The 27,160-nt window shown below is 37.9% G+C and overlaps 1 protein-coding gene across 7 annotated transcripts in view; it reads left to right on the top strand.

Annotated features, from left to right (window-relative positions):
* LOC110382349 (F-actin-monooxygenase Mical) overlaps nt 1-27,160 on the top strand; it is a 64,515-nt gene that overhangs the window by 12,725 nt on the left and 24,630 nt on the right. For 6 of the 7 annotated variants that reach the window (XM_064035544.1, XM_021342955.3, XM_064035599.1 and 3 more), the window contains exons 2-9: nt 6,016-6,202; nt 16,323-16,499; nt 17,543-17,710; nt 18,205-18,289; nt 18,656-18,843; nt 19,288-19,458; nt 19,905-20,102; nt 20,690-20,894. In XM_064035544.1, coding sequence (XP_063891614.1) covers nt 6,026-6,202; nt 16,323-16,499; nt 17,543-17,710; nt 18,205-18,289; nt 18,656-18,843; nt 19,288-19,458; nt 19,905-20,102; nt 20,690-20,894 — 1,369 coding nt within the window. In that variant the 5' untranslated portion in view covers nt 6,016-6,025. Of the gene's footprint in view, nt 1-5,139; nt 5,278-6,015; nt 6,203-16,322; nt 16,500-17,542; nt 17,711-18,204; nt 18,290-18,655; nt 18,844-19,287; nt 19,459-19,904; nt 20,103-20,689; nt 20,895-27,160 lie in introns of those variants that run through there. The other variant, XM_064035567.1, reaches the window with a different exon arrangement.

The following is a 27,160-nucleotide window of genomic DNA, read 5'->3' as shown; positions in this document are numbered from 1 at the left end:
AGCTTTAGTTTTAATCAATTTCTGTTTTTTGGATAAAATAACATAAATATTTAGAATAGGTATACTGGTTCAGACGAACTTTTATTGACTCTTATTTATTAATTTATAATATAACTAGCTGTTGCCCGCGACTTCGTCTGCGTGGGCAATATAGAATTTCCAATTTCGTTTATTTAATCGTTCATTGCTCAACCCCTGTGGGTGATAGCGTGATAAAATATAGCCTATGTGTTGAACCGGCCTCCAGGTAATAGTCATGCAAAATTTGATTTAAATCCATGCAGTACTTTTTGAGATTATCCGGGACAAACATACAGACAAACAGATAAACAGACATACAGACAAAAATTCTAAAAACTACATATTTGGGTTCAGAATCGATCATGGATCACCCCCCAAGTATTCTTTTAAAAAATATTCAATGTACAGTTTTGACTTTCCTATCATTTTATTATGTATATGTATAGATTATTTATGTATTACGTAAAAATATTGACAATTTGTATAAAATAATGCGTTTTAGAACTCTTTATTTTGACATAAAATATGTACTTGTTTTAAATCGGGATAATTAAACATTAAATAACAAAACTTTATGTAACGAACTTTCTAATTAGTCTTTACGAAACTTTCCTAAAATTAACACTCCGTAATAATATGTTAATTGAACTCAAAAAACACCAATTAGAAGTTTTTGAATGCAAATTGTAGCATATTGCACCTCACGTGGAACATTTCGAAGTGAAATGGTATTAATTACAAGACCGGAAGGTTGAGATTAGAATGTACCGCAGTTCGTTAATAAGCCTAGTGTAACGGTCGGCGCACATTATACGCTTAATTACTACGATTTTCATAATCATATAAATATAACAATTCAATTTCTCTAACCTCGTGATGGATTTAGAAATATATCCATGCTTATGCATATAAAAAGAGGAAATATTTTTTGTGTTACATTTTATTCCTGTACGGGCAGTAGTTCTCATGGGACGCGGGTGAAACCGCGGGAAATCGGCTAGTAACATATACTTTTGAACATATTTGGTTAGTACTCGCTGATATAAAATTAATCAAATTCTTCAGGGATTTTGAATCCAGTTTCAGTTTGATGCGCAGACACTAAACACACGGATATGATAATAATGTAAATACATATCTAAAAATAAAACATTATTAACATTTGCAAATTATTACAAAATTATTTTCGTGCATACGAATTACTATTAATTTTTGATGATTTTGCATATTTGTAAATGTTATTTTAATAATATATTGTTAGTTACCTATATCTGTTACCAGGTGACACAAATAGTTAGAGTAATAAACAGGAAGATTTGGTGCAAATGTCATTATTAACATAAATATACATTATGTATGGCTATGTGTATAATATGGCAAATTATTTTAACTTTGTGTTGCTTGAATTTCTTTAATTTGTCTTCTTTTTTAATAGGCTTCCCAAAAAGGAGGAGGTTTTCAATTCGTCGAGATAGTTTTTTTTATATATTACCCTTTTTATAGAAAAGACATTTTTTTTTTAATAATATACATCGAGTAAATGTACTGTCTGTAGGAAGAAAATATACACAGTCCATTTCCTTGATAATGGTCTGTACATACGATAAGTCTTGACTTGCAAACGAGTTCGTTGCCTCGCAATGTTAAGTGTGTGCATCATCTTACAGTGTGTTGACCCACAAAGGGAACTGTTCCCTTTGGCTAGATGTATTGTTTCAATCACTGTATCCGCACTGAGGTTGTCATGCCGATAACTTAGACTTTATCGAGGATGGGCGATGCACAAATGTTCGAAGCTTCTATTTTCAGCTTATATTTTTTAATGTCAGGGTGTCAATACTTACAAAGTCTCGTAAAAACATGCTTGCGTTGTTCACATAGATAGCTTTGAGGCCCATTTTCGCCGACGACATAAACGATCGTTTTTCGGAAAACATCAGTTTACTTTGAAAATTGGACTGAAAATTCGCTGTAAACAGTTGTTTTAAGAAACTGACGTTTATACTGTAGGTGAACTTGGACCTAAGTCTTATTTTGACCAACTTTCTTTTCGATTAATGTCAAATTGATGTCTGCGAAAATTAATACAGACAACTTCAATTAAACATGTTTGATAGTGTAGTGTGCACTGTCTTTAACGTTTTGGCATGTTATATTCTGCATCAAAAATAGAGAGGGTGATTTTCGTGGCTCGGTGCTCGGGTTCACTGGTTTCAGACGTTCAGACGTAGTTCAGATTTACGCTGCTAGAATTAGATTTAAGATACGCAAATGTTTGAATTCATGCAGCTATTTATAACACTAGAGTGCTAGGAAGTACGTTTTCAGCTTGGAGTTCGGAATTCGCTGGAAAATCGGTTTGAAACATAAGTTCAAATTCATGGAGATCTTCTAGCTATATGTATAACAAAATGTGCATTGGCAAATTGCATGTCCTACCATATAATACTTAATAGTGGAGAATTATTAAGCTATTAATATAGGAAGTTATTAAAGCCTCCGAAACTACTGAACAAATTTTAAAAATTAATTTGCTGTCGGAAAGCTACACTCTTTCCGAGTAACATAGGCTTTATTTTCCTATCCTCGAAAACAGCCATTAACTTAACTTCAATGTAAAGAATTACATCAGAATTACCATTGTTATGGTAGATGTCGCCGTGACTACTGGTATCTAAAACCCCTTTAATCTGTACTATCTAGATTACACTCGTAATGTAAATGGATGAAATGAATGTGCGTACGCTTACGTGGGATGGTTCAACTATAACAGTTACTGCTTGGATTATGTTACATGAAATCGTCGTTTTAAAGAATTTGGTGGAAAACTAGCTAGAACGGATTTCGGTTTATTTGATCAAAATCATCATCAATTATTCAAATAAAATGGTGTCTCCACCGCGTCTTTCTGCCCGCTTTGTACCCAAAACTACTGCCCTGATTTGCATGCGGCATTTTCAACAAACTGAATCTTGGGGAAGTTCACAGAAACTTCAATAATTCTTTCAGTGTTAGATAGCCCTTTTCCAACCACCTGGTTATTAAATAATTAAATCAATCTGTTGCATTTTTATAACAGATGCTGTATATAAATTCTAACCGTCTGTAATTGCTACATGTCAGTATGTCGACATTCGTTTTGTAGCAATTGAATCATCATTTTAAAGGTACCATTCTGAAACAGGTGATTGTCGTGGCTGGCCGATGACCAGACGTGTGTCGGTCATCTCTTCACTGCGACTATTGACGCACTGGGTAACCGCGATGGTCGAGGGCCGCTGGCCGACAGCCACGCGCGTAAAAGGCCTGGGTCGGAACAGAACCTTTACAACGTTTGCCTTTTGAGGAACTCGTATAATGTAGATAGATATTTATGTCATTATTAATTTGCTATGCACTTGTATCCGGATGCCAATCATTTTTTAAAATGGATCTCTTTGTTTATTTATTAATGTTCGCTTTGTCATAATGAAAGGAAAATGCTTTTGTTATGATCATTTGAAACATCAGGTATCGGACCTTGTAAATCAAGATAAACTGTAGGTCCAGGCTGTCATTTGAACATCTTTAGCAGTCGTTACGGGTAGTCAGATGACAGAAAGTCTGACAGCCGGTCTCACCACGGGTATTGGGTTGCCCGCGTAACTGGGTTAAGAAGGTCAGATAGGCAGTCGCTTCTTGTAAATAATTGGTACTTAGCTGCATTCGGTTATACTGTAAGCCGTCCCCAATGTATTGGGAAAAGGCTAGGCAGATGATGAAGTATCTTACCTAATAATTTGATGGGTTCTCAATTACATTCAAATGCTGCAGTTTAAGGGGACTTTTAATCAATGTCAATCACAGTAATCCTCTATCATAATATTAATAGAGTAGATAAATATACCTTTACGTAGCCAAGAGTACATGTAACAAGAAGACAACGTACGGGTCGTTGATAAGTGAATGAACCAATACATAGCTACTGCACTTTGCACTATTACGAGCATGTAATAACCTTATAAATAATAACTAATTATAGCATCCGCTCGTCAGTCTTACGCATGATACAGTTCATATAAAACGTAGGTGAATGATATACGTTTCCACTTTGTATTGACGATTGATAGTCGCGCATAAACGCTACAAATATCTTCATGAAGCATTTATTTGACGACGCGATACCTAAATTGTCTTTCATGGTACTGTTTTTCATTTTTATAGAGTGTCCTGCCAATATAGGTACGGTCACAGTAGCTTTTATCAAAGGAATTTAGCCAACTGCGTAGTAAGTGATAAAGCACAAGCGTGGGTGTAGGCAGGTGTAAAGTCTATTTCGTCACTTCCAAAGTTTTGGGAACGGCAATCCCTTATGACCATGGACATATCAGGCGCAAAACATCATCATTGAGTGCTCTCCGCGACAAGGTTTTAAATTGGTCAAGTAGTTTCAGAGCCTATTCGTGTCAAACAATCAAAACCTTCTTCTGTATAAGATCAGATTATCGCCGTGTTACATACCTGCCTTTGGGTTACAGTACAAACATCTACTGCATTTGTAAAGAAGAGGCATCTTGTTACTACATACGATGATGCCTTTATTTCCTAAATAGCTTCCGTCAGCGGTTTCATCCGCTTCCAGTGGGAAGTACTCCACGAACCCTTTAGGGGCCTATGCACACCACGTTTTGCCAACATGCTGTCGATGCGCGTATGTAGCGATGCAGATAAGATGCAAAAGCGTGTGTGTAGCGATACAAACGACAATATACAGCTCTTCATCGCTGACTATCGCGCATTTGACGTGATGTGCACTGGCGTTAAAAGTGGCTATCGAACACTGAAATATTTTTTCAAATAGGTCGAATAGTTCTTGAGATTAGCGAGTCCAAGAAACAAGCTCTTCTGCTTGATAATATGTATTAGTAGAGATAGTGTAAATTAGTAGACTAATGTGACTTAAGTATGTATATTAGGACTTCATCTTCAGTCTGCTTACATCAGCTTTCTTTAGGTATTTCTCCCCATGTTTACAACTTTGTTTAAAGTACTGTTGAATTGTAAGAATCCTTCAAGGTCAGGCAAAAATCGAAGTTGGTAGCTAAAGATACGTGTTTCCGCTTAGTATGTAACAGTCTCATTGGATAAGTAGTCGGCTGTGGGAGCATCCGTGGGTCGGCCGTCAGTTTTCTGTATCGTGCGATCTGCAATAGTTTTGTAGTAGTGGAATCAGTTAGAAAACTTGTTGTTTTCGTGTATTTGAGCTTTTAATATATTGTGAGTATGCTGTCCTTCCTAGTATATTAGGTCTTCCTTTGTTGGCCATCGAAGACAGTTCATCGAAAACTTAGGACATTTTTATTCTAATTGGATCCTTCAAGGATGATTTGTCCGATTTTTTAAATGTTGGCACTCTTATCGAACTTGAGAATGATAATGTTATATTGTACATGCTACCCTTTTATACCAACTGTACTTTTTTTTTTTTTAATATTGACCCTCTTGAGACTTTAATGAAAGATCATAATAGGATCCTACTGAGCGTCCGAAAAGGTTTCACGAGGTTCTCTTTTATTTCCAAAAGGGTCAAGCCACGAGATTAATATCAAACATATTCAGCGTATTCGTGCATATTAAGGCAACCCGTCTTATTGAAATTAAGGGTCTTGGATATAATAAGTACTTGACTTTGAACCCTTTGGGAATCTTTTTAAGATCCCATGATCGGATCTGGTGGTGAAAGAACTGAAAGAATAATGATATTGCGAATTATGTATTGTTGTTTAATCTTTAAACTTGAATTGGTGATGAAGCAAGTTGGTGGCTTCCTTGATTTATATACATTTTCACGCGTACCTAATGGTCTTTCGAAATCCACGTTTTTACCGAAGAACTAGCGTGATCTACTTGATTTTACCAGAATACATGATGCTTTTAACCTGGAGATTAATCTTAAGAAGAAATCAGCCTTTTTATTTTACCCTTCATCTAATTTAAAAATTTTCTTCTTTCCAGCCCCATCAAAATGAATAGGGGCGCCCGCGTCGAGCCGACGCCGCCAGAATGTGCGCTGGCGGCCGAGATGTTCGACCACTTCTGTTCGGCTGGCACCATGAAACAGATCCTGGCGTTACACCGGGAGATCTGCAACACGCTCAACCTCAAGCCGAATAGACTGCCCGACTTCTATCCCAAGCTTAAGGTAAGAAACAAATAGCTTTTTAACATAACGAGGGTACGATATATGTTAGAGTTAAGAACGTTACTTGTGAGATGGCAGACAAAAGTGTATGGAAGAATAGAACATGCTGCGCCGACCCCAAATGATGGTGATGATGTTAGAGGTACGGGTAAAAGGGGACGACTAAAGAAACAATGGATGGATTGTGTGAAAGTCATAGCTAGAAATAATTTGTAAGATGATGGCAGACTGTAGAGTATGGAAAAAGAAAATATGCTGCGTCCACACCGAATAAAATTGGGATAAGGGCAGTCTGATAATGATGATTAGAAGTACGTGGAAAGACGAACAATATTGTCAGTTTTATAGATGTTTTATCTCACGTAAGCGTGTGAGCCCTATTTGTTTCCATTTGACTCTTCCACTATTGAGCACTCGTGAGCTTAAAGAGAGACCATAAGCAAACAAAGATTATTTGGGAATGTGGCCTCAGCTCTGGCTGGTATTTATTTGACTGGTAAATATTGCGTTGGCTTTAACATTATTTTCACCAACCAAGGTCTGTTTATAGACTAGCCCAAGAGTTTATACTGTTTCGTACGAGTATTAAACGCTTATTGCCGGCATCTCTAAGTTCCAATCGATCTATCCTAATGTTTCTAAGAATTAGTGGCTTTCAACTTATTTCTGGAAATGTTTTGATCTTCAGTCCGGTACTTAGCACTCAGCACTTCTAAAGGAAATGCCATTTCAATTCCGTCGGAATTCAGTCATAAATTACTCCTAAATTTTAATTCATCATAGGCCGCACGAATATTTTATACACAGATGATTCTCGACTTTATACTTACGTGTTACAGTTGACATTTGTCTGGCAGGTTATTTTGCAATGCACTTTTAACTTAGAAAGTGATATTTTAATAATATTGTAGAGGAAAGTAGCAGACCGCGACGCTTGCGCACCGTGGTGTAACTTTGGACTATCGTAGGCACCGGTTATACTGCTTTCCATTGCGGTATAGGAAGGGGCGACGGATTGTGTTACTAGTGTTAGAGTACTTTCAACTTTGATGGGATCAAATTATCGCGTAAATAGTTGACACTACCATGATACTTTTTGTCTACTGATATTGTAAATACGGAAGTTTATGGATGTCTGTTTCTCTTTCATGTGAAAAGTAACCAATGGATTGTGATAAAACTTAGTTCAGCTTCTTGAATAAGTAGTCTAGCTGTAGCATTTCTTCTATAGTCAAAGAATTTCTGAAATTAGGACTTTGAGGAAAACAAATTAGTAACAGTGCAGGTCCTAAACAAAACTACTTACGCCTTCATAATACTGTAGATATGATAGTCGATGATAGAATAAGCATTCGCTCCTTTGATTTAATCGCATCCTTACAAAGCGGCCATAAGAAAAGCCATCCCAACCCAAACATTTGAGAAAACAACACACTTCCACGTGACACACCAATTTAACACTTAGCACGTAGAATTTTATCTAGAACGTCCGCGTTTTGGTGGCAACGCGCCAAACTGTGTATGTGTGAGTGTGTATGTGTGTATGCAACTCACGGTTTAGACGTTTATTGAGACTTTTCATCATGGAATTCGGATGTTGTACCGGGAAGTCGTATATGATGCAGAAGAAAGCCCGTCGAGGTTTCGCTGATTTAGCTGTTTTGGTATGACTGATGTTTATTTTGTTATAGTTGAAGAAATTATCTGGAAAAGCTTTATAAACCATGCTTGGAACTACAGATCTATCTATAGAGTTGTCCAAAACCAAATCTGCCCTCAGACTCTTGTTAATATGTTGTAACTATTGATATAATAATCTGTTTATTTTTATAAGCGATGGTTACAAATATCAACGAAAGTTAATTCCTAGAAATTCTTGTGTTTGATAATCCTGCCGGTATACACCTAGTTAAGAACAAAAGTACCTACAAAATATGGACTTAATAGGCAACTTTGTTAAATTTTCACCTTTCAACGTAAGATTTCACAGCGCGCCGAAGCGAGGAAACGAAGACATTTCGGAAAGTTTATTGAACATAAGTCTAATGTAACATCGACGGACGCATTAAGTGCTTATCAGACCCTGAAGCTGCAGACGGTTTGAGCAATACCGAAATATTAATGTACGACAAACAATGCACTGTAGAAAGAAATGCGAAATAGATAGGCCTAACGGAAAACCAAAAGCAGTAAGGTTTGGATCTTGTAATCACGAGTTCTTCTGTGTTTCGGAAGGAATCGTAATTAGGTGGGTCTCAGCTGTCATTTGAACATCTTTGGCAGTCGGTGAGGGTGTGAAGCCAGAAAGTCTGACCACCAGTCTTCCAAGGGGTATCGTGTAGTCTGTTTAACTGGGTTGAAAAGGCAAACCAAGAAAATCTTTGAAGATATTTAAAGTCTAATCCCACTAAATGCAAGTATCAAACCACACTATTTCCCAACACAATTAAAACTGGCCTTAACGTTCGAATTAGTGGTACGCCGACGTCTGCCCTCTCGGGTCAAACATCTTAATCCAATGACACGATCCCCCGGCCAAATACACGAGCATACAATGACCTGTAATTACAATAAAACCAACACTTTGGGGCCGTAACAAGAATGAGAATAAAAACAAAAGAATTTATTCGCCCGCGTGGGCCGGCCTGATACTAAACATCTAACACGCCAAAATGTTTGGTGAAAACAGATACATGTTCGATGTTTGCAGTTTTATTGGGTACCATAATTATAGGTGGTCTGGAATGATAGGGTAGGTAGGGGGCTCGTCAAGTAACTTTGCCGATCTGAAGGTCTTACTGGTCACTGCACGATAATCAACATGCTTATAACACTACTGCCAGCACGCAAGGTGTCAAATGACCGTATTCAGATAGCAAAGTTGTTTAACGACAACTGTAGATAGTCTTAGATTCATGTGAGAGGAACTGACGTTGGATAAGAAGTTTACTGATATAATTGCCGATATACATTTGAACCCACAAATAAATATAATCAAACAGGGGTAGAGAGTGGTACATTTAAAGGAACGATGAGTTACATTTAAACATTTTACCGTCAAACCAAAATTACACCATAGACCCAAAAATGGATTACAGACAGGTAGATTCTTCAAATAGCTCCGTCCCTGCAGCTACCTACCGTAACAAAGCGTGAAGATAAGATGTCTCTGATAACACAAACAATGTCAGTGCTTATCTCGCTGTGGTGCACTTTGCTGAACAGTAACTGTAATGCCGTGATGCTACGTAGATTCAGTTACAAAGGTTATACGAGACTTTTGATTATCCTAATGGCTTTAGCTGGAACTGTAAGGCTGTTCTGGATGACAAATACTGTTGAAGTTAAGAGTATTTAGACACGGTATACCAAGACATAAATGTGGTGTATTCCAGTTGATGGGAATATTTCTAGCCTATAAGCCCATTATTGTCTTTCTTTTTTATATAAACGAAAAGTAACATACATATGTAGTTTTCGCTTTGTCACCTGTTCTTCAATGCCTCTATCTTCTGGTAGTATTCGGGTCTCTATCTTAGGGCATTTCAATTTTGAACTAATACAAACTTCTTTAAGAGTAGCAGTATCCATCTTTCTCTCAAGTTTACAACATTAATAGGATTGAAATAAATATTTTTGTGTAGTCCATGTAGTCAGCATTGACTCCCCACATTCCTCTAATTCCGATATCTACGTAAACAGCGAATATACGTCAGAATCGATTTTATTTTCAGTACGGCTGCTCTGGAAATGTGGGCTACTGAAATCTAGAAATATGTGTTCTGTTAACAAAAGTGTGAAGGATTTACGCCTCGTGTGTTTTCGATTGGGCTGCATTATCAAGATTCTGTAGGCTTGAGTCATCGTGGGCTAGTAGAAATCAGATTGGGATCTAGCCTAAAAAGCAGCAGTGTTTTACATAGAACGACACCCTATCTAAAAAGCTAGCCATGCCAAAAGTCAAGGATCTATAAATGAAGGCATTAGCCATATTCCATTGGTAATATTTTTCCCACTTCAAATTAACTACATTATTACACTGATGCAGTTTCGACCTTCCGTTGCATAATTCAGCGATATCGGCGCATCGGTGTTATAGAACATCGCTATAATCCATTTATGTAAGGTTGTTCAATCTTTGAGCAATTTCTTCAACCACTATCTGTCTGTCTTCGAACACGCGAATCTTTTGCATTAGTAATGTTCTAGGTATTTCCAGTTTCAATTGTTACTACATTAAACCAAACCCTATGTTCTGAACACACACCATTGGCTTACCTACGGGACTAGGTGTGGATATTCTTTATTAGATAGATACACCAATTTTAACATTTTTGATCTCAAAACTACTTATAGTAAGTGACAAAATGGTCGCTCTTACCGCTAAGAGCGATCTCTTCAAGACAACCTAGTTTGTATCTTTACTAAAAATATACTATCACCAACACGGATAGCGATAAATTGTCGCTATTCACTCCGCCTAGGTAAGTCGATAAGTCAAAAATGATTTATATAGGACACCCGCGTGGACATAAAACAAACATGTCTGTAAAATGATGCATGGCAATGGGTTGGCCGGTCTTCTTAAGCTGACGACATTAGGGTATTAAAGCTATCCATTTTATCTTGAGATCGTCCTTGAGGTTTTAACAACACCATCTTATACGCCAATGACAATAGTTGTTCTACAGGGCAGGTGTCAGTCAATAGTGATGCATTGATTCTAATCACATTCACATTTTACCTCTTTTAAATGCAATAAGGGTTATCTGCTTGTCTACATTTGCATTGTTCGTCATATTATCTAGATCGGTTTGTAACTAAAAATGACATTTCCATTGATCTTTGAAATATATTCTACACTATTCTACACAGTTGCATACAACACAAACAAGTATGAATACGTTACGTCCTTATAACAATTATTTATTTCAATACCTATGTCTTATCCTGTGGAATTCTGGCTGTTGGATTTTAGACTTTAAAGTATAGAACTTAAGGTTCTTGCTGAGGTTTTTTAGATAGCGGATCGCAAGCCATAAATGTGACCATGCTTAGCCCTGTGCTAGCGTCAGTAACTTATTATATTCAAATGACGGTTAAGCCTAACCGTGAATGCTTGTATGCTAATCAACTGGCTTGCGACTGTACTGTATGCACTTGCATTTTATGTCTTGTTTAATTATGCCGATTGTTTCGAAGCCCTGCAAGCTGGCGTTTTTCTTAGTAATAAGTTCTTAGGTTTTTGTAGTGTAAAGTATGTTACTGCTGAGCAACAGGTCTTGGGTTCGATTCCCAGATCTGCATTTAATTACAAAACATGTGTACTTATATATTTTCCTTTGAAAATTGATTTGTATCAATTAACTTCTAGAGCTGACTTATTTGATTCATGCTATGTATCTTTTAAGGTAGAATTCCGTGGATAGCGGCTACGACAGCCGCGCGCGGCTTACGACTCTCGTCGGCCGCGCGCGACAATAGTCAACCTATGAAAATGTATGGCACCGTTGCCGAGGTCCGCGACAGTCGCGCGCGGCCTACGAATTTCGTAAGCCGCGCGCGGCCGTATGCATCTCAACATGGTCTAGCGCTTAGTAACATCTATATAATTTTAGTAAAACCAGAATTGAATTGTTTTTTATTTAGTCGGCGAAACTTCCTTTTGTTTTCATTACAATACAAATGCTTTTGAATCAGTATTGGGTAGTATCCTTCATCATTTCTACTTTTTAAAAATAGGGTCGATTGGTAATCTATTTTCATAATACAGCCACAGCAATACGTCATCCTCTTCTTCTTCAAGGATATCAATTAGCACTTCGACTAGAGGGAACGGACGAACAAAATCTACTAATTTCAACACAATGCCGCGCGCGGCTTACGAAATTCGTCGGCCGCGCGCGACTGTCGCGAGCCTCGGCAGCGGCGCCATACATTTTCATAGGTTGACTATTGTCGCGCGCGGCCGACGACTGTCGTAAGCCGCGCGCGGCTGCGTAAGCCGCGACCCACGGAATTCTACCTTTATAGTATGAAAATAGTTTAAATTACAAATCGGAATGTCATCCATATAATGCCCAATGCTATTGTTATTATTTGTCATAACCAGTTGCTTTGTTTATCTTCAATCATAATCAATTTGCGAATTTCTTTAGAATTGTCTGTGTACCGAATTCGTTGTAATGCTATCGCTAATTATGACTTTATCAGTTAGATAAGGTGCTGATAACTGCGTTGATTGAGCTCAAATAAGGGCGAAAGTTTTGACGTATGCGCTGGCGTGATGATGTCACCAATAGTTTTGTTATGGTTAAAGTCCCGAATCGTTTTTGGGACCTTGATTGACCTTGGATTTCTAAGAAGGACAACTTTCCCTAAAAAATACAGAAATGCTATAATGTAAAAAATATAGAAACTGTGTTTGAAATAAAGCTTAAGCTGTGCATTTTCTTCCGAATATTCTCTAAGGCCGTAGGTATTACTACTTAAATATTTCAATGCTGTGCGTTGCCTCAATCTTGATATTACCTCAATGCTATATTTAATTCATAAAGATTCATACATGCAATATGTACACCTATTATTTCTCACATATGGTCATTCTCTTTGTACCAATAAGTAGCGTGAACAAACTAGTTATTCCTCATTTGCAATTGACCGGCTGTTTCGTTTCCCACTACATGAGAGTTAGGGTTGGGGATTGTCCTTAGGACTTAGGTATGACGCATCTGCTCAACAAAACCCTTTGTCCCTTTGTGTTGGCCGTTGCAAAAATGCATTGTAAATCGGGAAGTTTCTGAAAAACCCTTGACTATATGAAATGGAGTAAGCTGTGCGAGTGATGGGAACGGGATATGTGCAGTGTTCGATCCACTGATAAATTATGTACCTCTTTGATTCCCGTTTAAGTATTGTTTGCGTCAAAAACAACAGGAATGTTCTTCCTTCTATTGAAAAATGTGAGATTGTTTGTTGTATTTCAAGGAGAAAACGGCTGACCGTATTGAAAGAAAATTTTACGTGGAAATGGAGACAGGTGTTTGACGTAGTTCCTTTGAGATGCGGACTAGAATTTTCTTTACTTATAAACAAACCAAGATAGCTTTGCACTTTCATAAGCGAAAGTATATTAGCTGAGTTTACTACTCATTGCTATGATTGCACTGCGGTATTTTTATATTCGGCGCCTGTATATGTAATGTTCGCATATTCAGTGCGAGGGCGAAGTTGCTATAAGCGTGTGTATTTAATTACAATTACCTTTAGCATCGAAGCTATCCTTGTTTCTTGTACTGCATTATAACGGCCTTTTCCAATATTCTATCGATCATCTGATTTGCTTACCTAAAGATATAATTTTGACATAAGCACCATACAAGTAATGATACCTACCTCTGGTAAACAAAACATCAGATAGATAGAATTTTGGGCACGGCCGTTACACGATATTTATGATATGGCTTTCACAATGTTAATAGGTGTTTTGTTGCCCACCAACTATGTTGTACGCTGTCATTGTACGCATTAAAAGCAGTCAAACAATCGTTTTTATTTCGGCCATCAAACGACTTTACCCTTCAACTGTTTTAGGTGGATTTTAATTAATTTGGCGAATGTGTTATTATTCAAGGGTGCGTCGGCTATTACTTCAGTTGAAAGTAATTGTTTTTAACTATACGTTAGGCTTGTTGTTGTTAGTTTGGATGTCGCGTGACGTTATCGTAAACAAGCTGGCTACCTTGCTGTTTCATTCGAGTCCCAGAGGAACGACTTCCATGTCAGATGTAAAGTAGACTCTGTCCATCTCCACAGCCGCTTAGCGCATCATATAGAGATCATTACTCTCAAGGATAGATTATACAGTCCACTAATTCGTGGTGGTGGCAAGCTGCTTCCCCCCATCTGAGAGGAGGTCTATTCCAGTAGTGGTCGTAAGCCGTTGTTTTTCATACGTGACAGCATGTAATAAATCAAAATAAATACTTCAATGTCTTTCCCGTCTGGCGTTTGTCCCAAGTTTACATATTTGGGTAGGACCGGAAGAAAACCGCTCGGTCCAAATATGATCAGTACAATTTAAATTGTAGCGGAGACTTCCGGACTTTTAGAATACAAAGGAGCAAAGGAAACATTTTATTGTTACACTAGCTGCTACTCGCTGTTTAACCTGCATCCAAAAGCATTCAGATTTATTATATTAGTAGCTTCTGCTAGCGGTTAGGAAGAACTTTTTCCCGCAACGGGATAGCCCCATATGTTATTCTGATGTATAAGCTACGTTACTGCCAAGTCTCATCAAAATCCATTCAGCCATTAGAGTGTGATTGATGAACAAACATCCAAACCCATTCACATTACAATATTAGTAAAAATTCGTGGTACTACGCTATTTATATTGATATTATCACAATTCTGATTAGTACTAGACAATTATCATGATTACTAATAATAAAGTAGCGCTTGACAAAATTTCTTCGTTGATTATCTTTGATAACAATGCATGTTGCATTGTTCTAAGAAAATTAGTAAGAAAGAAAAATGTGTCTATTCATGTAATAGGGTAATTTTGCAATGCATAAATGAGTATGAAAGGGGCTGCCTAACAGGCAATGGTCATCAACTATGTATTAGGAAACGTCGCCTCCTATAATTCAGTATTCTCATCGATTGCATATCGTCTGGCTATTTTAGGAATTACCTATGTAAGTAGCTATGTATTAGTAATACCCCCCCGTCTAGCCGTGGGGTCGGGGCCTGAAATGCAGTCACTGGAAACTTGTAAGGTCTGGAAAATTCGGGAGCAATGTATCCTAGACAGTTTACTTTAAGTTTGTTTATTTATTAAAATGTTTGTTTAGTGTATACCTACACAAGGCATATTTATTACTTGAGGTCTATGAGGTTGGGCTGCGGGTTGTTCGAAAGAGATACCGCGGCCCTGGTAGGCTTATGACGGAACACGACGGTTTTTAGTCAGTAAGAGTCTGACACTCCCTCACCGCTGCTAACCCACAGCGGGAGGGGTCATTTGATGATTTTTGACGTCGTTAAAAAAAAAAGGTCTATGAGGTTTGTAAGGTCATACTGTAGCACATCCTAAGTCTTCTTCCTGAAGAAGTTATGATTTTATTCTCACAAGGTTTTCAATCTAAGGCGTTGATAAGGATATTAGCTGTTCCATCTCCGTTCCGAGGAAATTACTTCCCGCAACCGGATAAAAGGTAGTCTATATCCTGTCTCAGGTTCTAGGTGGTAGCTATCTATCTTATCAGTTCAGTGTTAGGATGAAAACGCAACTGACAGAGTGACTTTCGCATTTTTATAATATTACTGACCGTTTTCCCTTTTTTTTTCTCCCGCGTCACGTGGGAACTACTGCCCGTACCGGGATAAAATATAGCATAATGTTACTCATTAACTTAATGGGAAGAGTGTAGCTTTCCAACAGTGAAAAAGTTATCTAATCGGTTTAATAGTTTTGAAGCCCTTAGGATACAAACACAAATTTTTCCTCTTTAATATACTAGTATAGATTAAGTAAGTGTAGAATTTCTGCCGACCTAATTCACGTAATACAATGTACTTGTTCGTATTCATAACATTGGGTGACATGAGATATCGCCGGACGTTCACCGAGGATTTCCACTTGACTGCGCGAGAGCATATGAACTCCTTTTCCCGAGTTGCGCAAGGGCATAGATTGTAAACATACCTATTATTTTGCTCAGGTTTTAAACGTATTTTTACGGCCTAAAAATAGTGAAAATTATCAATTGTTAAGTGTGTGTAATTAGCAAAGTGTAATAATTAACAAATGCTTCGCAATTAGATAAATGTTTTGTTGTATAAATAAAAGGTTATAAAACTTTCGCTCGTTAAATATCACTTAAGCGCTCGTTAAATGTGATTGTTTATTTACAAGTTTATTATTTTTATTACAAAACGTAATTTACTTTACAATCAGGTATAACATAGACAGAGATTGTATGAAAAAAACCCAGCTACACACGGAAGGAAAGAAAAGTCTTAGTAACAAGGCCCCGGTTTTTTCGTTGGGTGTGGAACCCCTAAAAATTACACTGAATTTTTTCTAATTATTTCCAATAATCTTTTGCAGGCCAAACTAGCGAGCTCATGGAAGGCACAAGCGCTGTTCAAGAAGTTCGACGCCCGCGCCAATCACAAAGTGTACGCAAAGGGGCGCTCGTGTGCATCTAGCAAGGTGCTCATCATCGGCGCTGGGCCTTGCGGTCTGAGAGCTGCTATAGAATGCCAGCTGCTTGGGGCTAAAGTGGTCAGTATTTGCTTATTTATTAAGTTATTTCTAGAATAATTTCACAAAGTGTACGCAAAGGGGCGCTCGTGTGCATCTAGCAAGGGGCTGGTTATCGGCGCTGGGCCTTGCAAAGCCTCTTCTCATACAGAGAAGAAATGAAAATAAATCACTGCTCTTGTATAATACCGACTGGCGACTTCAGACTGAAGTCCAGGTGTCCTTAAGTTCTTTTTTCATTGCATCTATTTTTGATAAAATCAATCAAACATCAAAACCACAACCTGAACTAAAACTCTCAGTTTAGAAAACCATGTCCTGTACAACTTGACAATACAGATGCAATTACCAAAAGCAAAATTATAATTACATAAACAATTGCATAATTGTTTTGAGTTTTCAATCGCATCGGATGTGGCCTCCGTGCTCGCTTTGTTTTATTCCACCCGAGTAGTCCAAACAAGACGTGTGCGGTCATCAAGTTAGAAAATAGTGATTTTTTCAGTTATATAATTCTTTTTTTGGGCAGTAAAAATGTATATCAGTTTTTTGACGTGATTTGGTGATAAAGTTTAGTCTGCCAATAAGGTGTGTGGTTTTGATAAATTAGGCGATGTTAGGAGTGTGTAATATAATTTTAAGAGGGAGTGAGGATAGAGTAGTTTTCAGCCTAAATTATGATGAAGTATGTGACTTTGAAATGCTGTGTTCAACATTAGTTTAATATCCAGTCATCCAAAGTCCAAAGGAGAGCATAATTTACCTGTGTTTTTTTAATATTTATCTTATTTCACAAGGTAACCATCTTATATGCTAAGCCCCACAAAACCGTTGCAATGGTTTGACTGAGGGGTGTGTTTGTTTCACCCACGTCAGCCTATTGCCTTCCTTGATAAATAGGCTATCAAATACTGAAATTCTTTTTCAAATTGGTATTTTTATTGGTTGGATAGTCCCTGAGATAACCGCTTTAAAACAACTCTTCAGCTTCAAAGGGTCATAGTATAGATAAATCCATGTTATTATAAATATTGTAACATTTCCTTTTTACTTTTTGTCACCAGGTTGTAATCGAGAAACGAGACCGAATGTCGCGCAACAATGTTCTGCACTTGTGGCCGTTCGTGATTCAGGACCTGAGAGCACTCGGAGCTAAGAAGTTCTTCGGAAAGTTCTGTGCCGGCTCCATAGACCATATAAGCATTAGACAGCTACAGTGTATACTTATGAAGGTAAATACTTGAGGTTAAACCTTTCTTGTCTGTGCACCTTTTTGGATAGGAATATTAAACTTACCAAGGGGTATTGGGTTGACCGGGTAACGGTAACGGGTTGAGGAGGTCAGATAGGCAGTCGCTCCATGTAAAACACTGGTACTCACCTGTTTTCTGTTAGACTGGAAGCCGACTCCAATATAGCTAGGAAAATGCTAGCCAGATGATGACTTAACTTACTAGGATAAAAGACGTCAGTCCACGATAAATAGCCCTTCCATGACTGAAACAATTCTTCAAATCGTGCCCGTATTTCCTGAGATGAGCGTGTTCCAAACAAACGGATTCTTCAGCTTTTACTACGCGAGCAGTTTGTTTCTAAAGACACAGTTTGTTGAAAAACAGCCGGCATACGCGACTGTGTTATGCGTTCTTTCTTTGCAAACAAGATACGTGTCTTGAAATGTTTCTTAGTTATGAATGTGGGTAATAAGTGCTCATTTCTGTTGCAGGTGGCGTTACTATTAGGCGTAGAGTTACACGAAGGAGTTAGTTTTGAAGAATTGTTGGAGCCTACGGTGACCGAAAATTCTGAAAGTGAGTGTTGGTTTTTGTGTATTTAATTTCTAAATTCGTATGGTGAATTATATTCTGTGCCATAAGCTAGGCACTTTAAATCCACGTACTAATGGTGAATGAACACAGATAAGGACTCTATAAATTAAAAGAAAACTTAGCACTTATTATACACATTTTCTACCCTTTAGATATTATGATTATTATCACGGGTGAGACAGGCCAGACCTTTGTGGGCATATCTTGGCATGTTGATTTGAATTACCCAGAATAGAAATTCAGCCAAAAAATTTTGACTACGTTTGCCCAGTACAGTAGCATAACAAATTAGTTTTTTTTGTCCTCTATTGTAAATATGTTGTTATAATTTCATTGTCTTATTTGTAGCTCTAGGCTGGCGAGCGCGGGTCCTCCCATCAGACCATGTAGTCTCCCAATACGAGTTTGACGCACTCCTCGGAGCTGACGGCAAGAGGAACACTCTTCACGGCTTCAAGCGCAAGGAGTTCAGAGGGAAACTCGCCATGGCCATCACTGCTAACTTTATTAACAGGCATTCGGAACAGGAGGCCTCGGTTAGTGGAAATTTGTACCTTATTTGTGGAGCTAAGAGTGGTTTTTGATTGAATGAATATTTAGGAGGATGAATGAATGTGCGTGGTGTCTTCTGTTAGAGAAAATTGTAACTTATTCTTAAGAGCGCAAGAGAGGTTTCTGTTTGTTGGATGTCTGTTGAGTCCTGTGGATCGAATGACTGTACCAGCAGCCATTTTGAGTGTATTTTATGTTGGACAGTGGTCGTCCCACCGCTGAGGTGAGGATGCAAGTATTATATTGGTCTCATTTCTCAAACATCACTGTTTCTCTCACGCACTTACGTTAATTTCGAGTAAAATATATAGCCACAATAATTTTTTTATGTAAACATGTGTGTACATACAATTGTTAATGTAGAGATTAAGTAGTAATAGTAGCTCGAGGTAAAACATATTTTTAAGCTTATATTTTTTCGTCCCCAGGTGCCAGAGATAAGCGGTGTAGCCTTCATATTCAATCAGAAGTTTTTCAAAGAACTCTATGAAGTGACCGGCATAGACTTGGAGAATATCGTCTATTACAAAGACGACACGCATTATTTTGTCATGACTGCTAAGAAACACAGCTTACTAGATAAAGGCGTGCTGCTTAATGTAAGTAGTTTTTATATATACTTATAACAGGGTGTTTCTTGCTGAATTTATTTACGAAAACTGAGCTCAAACTTGTATTACTGGAGAGCACCGGGCTCCTCTTACACAAAGACGGAATGAGCGTAAAACCACGCTTCTTTAAAACAATTTAAAAGTCAATGTTTCCTCAAGACGGACTCAGTCATTTGGTGTCCAAGATACAAAGATACAAAAGAAAATACGCATAAAACAAAGTAGTTGATACTTACTATACCTTGCATCAGACTGCACACAAGGCAACCACGGCTCTATGTACTTGTATGTCTACATATGGTACAGGATAACCAAACAAATTTGCCAGATTAGAAAAATCAGGAAACAAATCCCAACACAAAATTATGTAAAATAAATAAAATTAATACATTTGATATTATGTATCATATTTACAATGATTATTTTTATCACAGGACTTCAACGAAGTATCCCGCTTGCTGAGCGTAGAGAACGTAGACCGCGGAGCACTGATGCGCTACGCACAGGAAGCGGCTCGCTTCTCCACCGACGGCCGGCTGCCGCTGCGGGATTTCGCGCTCAACCACTACGGGGAGCCCGATGTCGCATTGTTTGATTTTACATCCATGTATGCTGCTGAGAATGCTAGCATGGTGAGTTTGTTATCATGTTCAGATAAATACATTAAGAGGTGCGGGATTGTTCGATAGAGTGGCCGCGGCCTTGGTACATAAAGGGCTTAAGAAGGTATGTACCTACATGGTGGATTTTAGTCAGTAGGAGTCTGACGCTCCCTCATGCTGCTCACGCCCACAGCGGGAGGGGTCATTTGACGATTTGCCATAAAAAGGTGCTCCTATGGGCTCTGCAGTATAATTAGGCTTTAAAACTTTCTTTAAGTAAAAGTGGATACTACCGTGGATACTAACGTTTTAGTATCCATAGTGTGTGAAAAACAACACGATTTAAATAAGTATTTTGTTGACTGAAAATGTTTATATAAGTTATAGAAAAAGTAATGAAGAAACATAAATGTAAACATTTTTAAGTTTTACATGTTTTATACTTTTATATCTTGAGAAACATACGTCCTGGTCCGGAAAACTAAAAACTGTCATATTATCTCTATCAAAATCCATACCAGATAATATCCAAATCATATCGCAACGCTACACAATGAACAATTTTATAACCTCATTCTTATCTACAATATTGCATTAATTCCGCATTTCTCCACCAGGTATACGAACGTCATGGGCGCCGTCTTCTCTGCCAGCTGGTGGGAGACAGTCTACTGGAGCCCTTCTGGCCGACCGGCTCGGGCTGCGCTCGCGGCTTTCTGTCCGCCCTCGACGCCGCCTGGGCCGTCCGCGCTTGGGGGCAAAGCCCTGCGCCTCATCCTTTGGAAGTTATAGCTGAGAGGGAGTCGATATACAGGCTTTTAGGTGAGTTCGTTGAATATTTATTAGAAAATAATTAGATAATCCTGTAATGTAACTACGCTATTATATTCATAGTGGTTGAAAGGAAGGCTTGAAAAAATAATTAGGGACTCATGACCAGCCGTTTCTGTAACCTCAAACGCCTGAACAAACTATATATACAATTTTTTATCATACACTTGGCAATCAAACTGTAACGGGCTTCTCCTCTCTATCATCTGCTTAGAACTTACCATGAAATGAAAAACTACCCTTAAGTCTCCAATAGTAATTGCCAAAAAAATCTGCGCACTTTTGTATAATAACAACACTAATACACCCCTTCAGTCCAGCTTACTAGTTAATACTAAAAATAATTACAAGGGAGATCATTCATATCTACAGACAGATGTCCCTTTATACCTAAGCTTTATAAACATCAAAGCAAAACGGTTTGCAAAATAATAAGTACCAGTTCTCATAAAAACCCCATTTTCATGGTCAGTATTTTGTTATGACCAATGTCGCCAATTCATTTTGATACTTATTCCTAACTGACATGAGGTACATATTTGAACAAAATGATGTGATGTATCAAAGTATTATTTTTTTTTTATCTAGTCTGCGTATTCCACAAAGGTATTATTTTCCCTTAGTGCTTACAACCCTTTTGAATGTCAGATTAATTTGATACAAAGCGTATTCAGACCCTTTGAAAGTCTATTTTGTTTGTAGCTCTGTGTCTATGTATGTAATAATCATGGATTTACTTGCAAAGGGTTTGTAACACGTGTCGTTATTATTACTAAGCTGGTACTTGTATTTTAGGGTTCAAGTTTAGTTGCAGCTGCTGAGTTTTTTTGTTAAGTGCCTATGCCTAGTAATAATAAAAATATTAAGTGCTAAGGATTTTTAATATTTTACAAACCCGGTTATAAAAGTACTGTAGGTATAAATACTGGACACTTCTTCTTTGCATTAGCAAAAACAATTTATCCAGAAAACATTCACATTTTTCTTAAATCATTTTGTTAGACCCTACTAGCTCTAAGCTCTAACTTAATCCTTCTTATATATTGCTGTATGGCCTATCCTTCCAATAACCAAACTTTGAACAATTTGCCAGTAATACCTATTGTGAACTTTCGTAATAATACCGAAAATTTTCACAAAGCATTCTATAGCGCATGTCGAAATATCCATCACAAAGGCTGTACCAATTATATCAGGATTACAGTCTTTAGTTTTATTTTTACTTGCATTTTACTTTATCCTTGCAATTACCAAAAAGCTAAATTAATTAATACTAATTTCTTTTATAAAAATACTTAGGTAATAATACCCGGAATTTTCACAAAGCATTCCAAAACAATAACAAAGGCCTTTACCAATTATACCAGGATTACAGTCTAGACCGGGTGCAGTATCGTGTAGAGCTGCAGTCAAATGAAATCAGTGGCCGCACAACCCTTTGTGTTGCTGTCTGTATTGAAAGTGCTATTATAAAAGTACTAGCTTTTGCCCGCGACTTCGTTCGCGTGGAATAGTGGCATCCGGCAGATTTTTGGTTTGAACAATAGATGGCGCTATATGTCCGGAATAATTTGTATTTTTTTTTTTGTAATAAAAACTATCCTATGTCCTTCTCCTGGCTCTAAACTACCTCCCTTCCAGTTTTCAGCTAAATCGGTTCAGCCGTTCTTGAGATATAAGTGGTGTAACTAACACGACTTTCTTTTATGTATATAGACTTAGGTAATAACACCCGGAATTTTCACAAAGCATTCCAAAATGCAGTCGAAATATCCATCACAAAGGCCTTTACCAATTATATCAGGATTACAGTCTAGACGGGGTTGCAATACCTATATTGAAATGAAATTAGTATCCATGCAGCCCTTTGTGTTGCTGTCTGTATGCGATGACAGGTTTCATTAGCACGGTCTGTGTTGTAGGGGTAGCAAAATCAGGGACTGTTTTCGTGAGTTATTTCATTGTTTCCTGTTCCTGCATAATTATTAGAGAAGTTTTTAAATTCATAAATAGCTTGAGTAATATTACTTCTTTTTATAATAAATAAAAAAAGCATTTTCATTACTATTACGCACTATTGACTCTTGTAATCTTCTAAGGTACTGGTCCCTGCAGAATTAAAGCTTAGGTATTTTATTAAGAGTAATACTTATTTCTTAAAATATCATGTAAGTTAAAAACTATTCCATTTTGATTATTACCTCGCCCTGTTCTTATCTCCTAAAGTACTTTTCCCAGCATGGCCCTACCCTTCCAATTACCAAAAATATTAATTAATACCTAGCCCTTTGTAAAATGTAATAATAATAATGAGACGCGTATCAAAATCACCCTTAGGCCTTTAGGTATCATTTAAATCCGGATTACAGTCTAGACGGGGTTGCAATACCTATATTGAAATGAAATCAGTGTCCGTGCAGCACTTTGTGTTGCTGTCTGTACGCGATGACAGGTTTCATTAGCACGGTCCTTTTTGTAGGGGTAGCAAAAACAGAAATATTTTTGTCTGTTATGAATGATGCCTGTTTTGCTAGGGGTATTTTTTGTTAATAAATACATACTTTGTATTCAAATATAACATATTTTACTGTAGTTTTTATTCTGAACTGTTATTTCAGCCTTGTAATCCTGAAATATCGATGACGCTTCTTTTATTTACTTAATTTTATTAAAATACAAGCTTTGCGGAATGCTTACTTATTCATGAGTAAAAGAGTTACAACCATTTTTTTATTGTTCCTTCTATGTTCTTCTATTTATACAATATGTCACACTAGCCGTTTTCCCGCGATTTCACCCGCGTTTCGTGGGAGCTACTGCCCACACGGGGATAAAATATAGCCTATGTTACTCGCAGATAATACAGCTTTCTAATGGTGAAATAATATTTAAAATAGGTCCAGTAGTTTTTGAGTTTATCCATTACAACCAAACAAACAAAGTTTTCCTTTTTATAATATTAGTATTGATTAGGCATGCATACAATATTCTAGATTAAAAAGATGACGTCACTTGAAATTAAAAAAAAGGGTAATAACTAACTTTTTCATAATACGAAACACTGATACCCCTACCAAAAGTTTTTAATTAAGAAACACGTCTGTCACAAACACAAACGTCATATCAATTAGTTTTTCCGACCGTAAATCAAAACGAAAACAAACAGTGCGCCCTCGTTTATTAAAAAGCTTTCAGTGTCCAGTCGCGAATTAATTAATGCTCGTATGCAGTATGATTGGATAGCCGCCGGCCTGTGTAATCAATCCTTTGATGTGGTCAGACGGATGTATGGAACTGCGAATATTATTGATGCACTACCTTTCACCACCCACCACCCACCGCCTACCCCCACAAGGGGGTGCGTTAAGCCCTATATTGAATGCTAGATTTGTACCGAGGTTCCGTCTGTGTTATGTGTAAATTAATTATCACAGACGGACAGGATGCCTTTAGGGTAAAAAATAAATAAATGAAAAATTGGCCAGACGATGTACATTACTAGAAATATTATTAATGTAGCTTTCACCACCCACCGCCCGTCCTTTGAGTGACGTCCTTCCCCCACAAGGGGGTGCGTTAAGACCTATATTGAAAACCTGATTTTCTCTGCATTTCCGCCTGCGTAGTGTGTAAATTAATGAAGCTTTTATGGTACAAATAAGTAAATAAAACCCCTTTGATGTGGACAGACGCTGTACCTATAACTGCGAATATTATAAATGCACATTTCACCACCCGCCACCAGTCCTTTGAGCGGCTTTCTACCTCCACAGAAGCCTTATACTGAGTACTAGCGCCCCGCAGTTCCACCTGCCTTTAGGGTCCAAATAAATAAATTGAAAAATTCTCTTTATCAACCCCTTTGTTGTGGTCAGACGATGTATGTAACTGCAAATATTATTAATGCACCTTTCACCACCCACCACCCAACGCCCACCGCTCGCTCTTTGAGTGGCGTGTAACCCCCACAAGGGGGTGCGTTAAGCCCTATATTGAATACTGGATTTTCCTCGAAATTCCGATTGCGAACGTGTAAATTAATTAAGCTTTCAGAGTACAAATAAGTAAATAAAACGAATTCCCTCTATGAAACCCCTTTGATGTGGCCAGACGATGTACATTACTAGAAATATTATTAATGTAGCTTTCACCACTCACCGCCCGGCCTTTAGGGTAAAAAATAAATAAATGAAAAATTCTCTTTATGAAACCCCTTTGATGTGGCCAGACGACGTACATTACTAGAAATATTATTAATGTAGCTTTCACCACCCACCGCCCGTCCTTTGAGTGACGTCCTTCCCCCACAAGGGGGTGCGTTAAGCCCTATATTGAAAACCAGATTTTCTCTGCAGTTCCGCCTGCGTAGTGTGTAAATTAATTAAGCTTTCAGTGTACAAATAAGTAAATAAAACGAATTCTCTCTATGAAACCCCTTTGATGTGGACAGACGACGTACATATAACTAAAAATATTATAAATGCACATATCACCACCCACCACCCGTCCTTTGAGCGGCTTTCTACCCCCACACAGGGAAGCGTTAAGCCCAATATTGAATACTAGAATTTCTCCCCGCAGTTTCATCTGCGTACTGTGTAAATTAATTAGCGCTCCCGGGTAAAAAGCTTTTAGGTTACAAATAAATAAATGAAAAATCTTGTTTATTAACCAACCCTTTTGATGTGGACAGACGTTGTATATAACTGTAAATATTATTAATACAGCTTTCAACACCCACCGCCTGTCCTTTGAGTAGTGTGCCTCCCCGTTAAGCCCTCCCGCGGGTCTGCCTGCATACTGTGTAAACTAATTAGTTATCGTACCCGGATATGAAGCCTTCAGGGTACAAATAAGTAAATTAAAAAAGTCCTCTTAATTAATCTACCCCTTTGATATGACGAGACGATGTACATACCTAACTAGGAATATTATTAATGCACCATTGACCACCCACTGTCCTCCGCGTGCCACCCCAAGGGGATGCTTTAAGCTTTATTGAATACTAGATCTTCTCCGCGGTTCCACAGTAAACTAATTAAGTATCGTACCCGGATATGAAGCCTTCAGGGTACAAATAAGTAAATTAAAAAAGTCTTCTTAATGAATCAACCCCTTTGATGTGGACAGACGTTGTATTTAACTACGCATATACCTAACTAGGAAAATTATGCTCCTTTCAACTCCCACCGCCCACCGCCCCCCTTTTGAGTTGCCACCCGTCGGGGATGCGTTAAGTCCTACATTGTATTCTGCCGTTAGGATACAAATAAATAAATGAAAAATCCTCTTAATTAGTCAACCCCTTTGATGTGGACAGACGCTGTGTGTACCTAACTAGGAATGGACTGACGCACCTTTCACCACCCACCGCCCGTTATTTGAATAGCGTGCCACCCCACGGGGATGCGTTAAGCTTTATTTAGTACTATACTTCCCCCCTGCTTTTGAGGTACAAAATAAATAACCAAAAATATTTCCTCTTCATTATATTAGTGTAGACTACGAATATACCTAATTGATGCACCTTTCACCACCCACCACCCACCGGCCCCTCTTTGAGTGGCGTCCTACCCCCTTATAGGGGAGGCGTTAAGCCCTTTATTGAATGCTAGATTTATCCCCCTCCGTTCCACCTGCCTTTAGGGCACAAATAAATAAAACAACATTTTCCTCTTTATTATATTATATAGACTACGAATTTTATTGACAGACCACCCCCCGCCCACCACCCAGCCTTTGACTGGCTACCCCCACATAGGGTTGCTTTAAACCCTATAAAACAAATACACAGACAGACAGATTCAATTCCGTATTTACAACACAGCCCACTGTAACCCCCTCTTTTGTACATACAGGGGGATTTGTAATGTACGGCCAGTACAAATACATGGTGTTGTTATATTAGTATTTGTGTGTCTGATCCCCCCTTGACGGCTAGACGTATTAATTTAGTACGCGATGTTCATCAAAGGGTTGTTACGATGATTGGTATTCGAATTTCGATTTGGGGGAATTTAGGGGGAGTCCGGTTTGTTTATGTTATGGGTGTTGTGTGTATGCCTAGGTTTAGATGTTAAGTTGTAGGTAACTGTTTTGTTTACTGAAATGAACTAGTTCCTTATTAAAAATGGTACCTTACATTGAAGATACGAAGAAGGGTAAAGATAGTTACCTAGAGGTATCCGTAAGTTTACTTTTGATAACTATACATTCACTTATATTGGATGAAAAAAACTGACAATACTTCTCGGTGT

The sequence above is a fragment of the Helicoverpa armigera genome, chromosome 1, assembly GCF_030705265.1.
Source record: "Helicoverpa armigera isolate CAAS_96S chromosome 1, ASM3070526v1, whole genome shotgun sequence".
NCBI classification, from domain to species: Eukaryota; Metazoa; Arthropoda; class Insecta; order Lepidoptera; family Noctuidae; genus Helicoverpa; species Helicoverpa armigera.
Note: the sequence above shows the minus strand (reverse complement) of the source record. Positions and strands in the feature narration are given on the sequence as shown.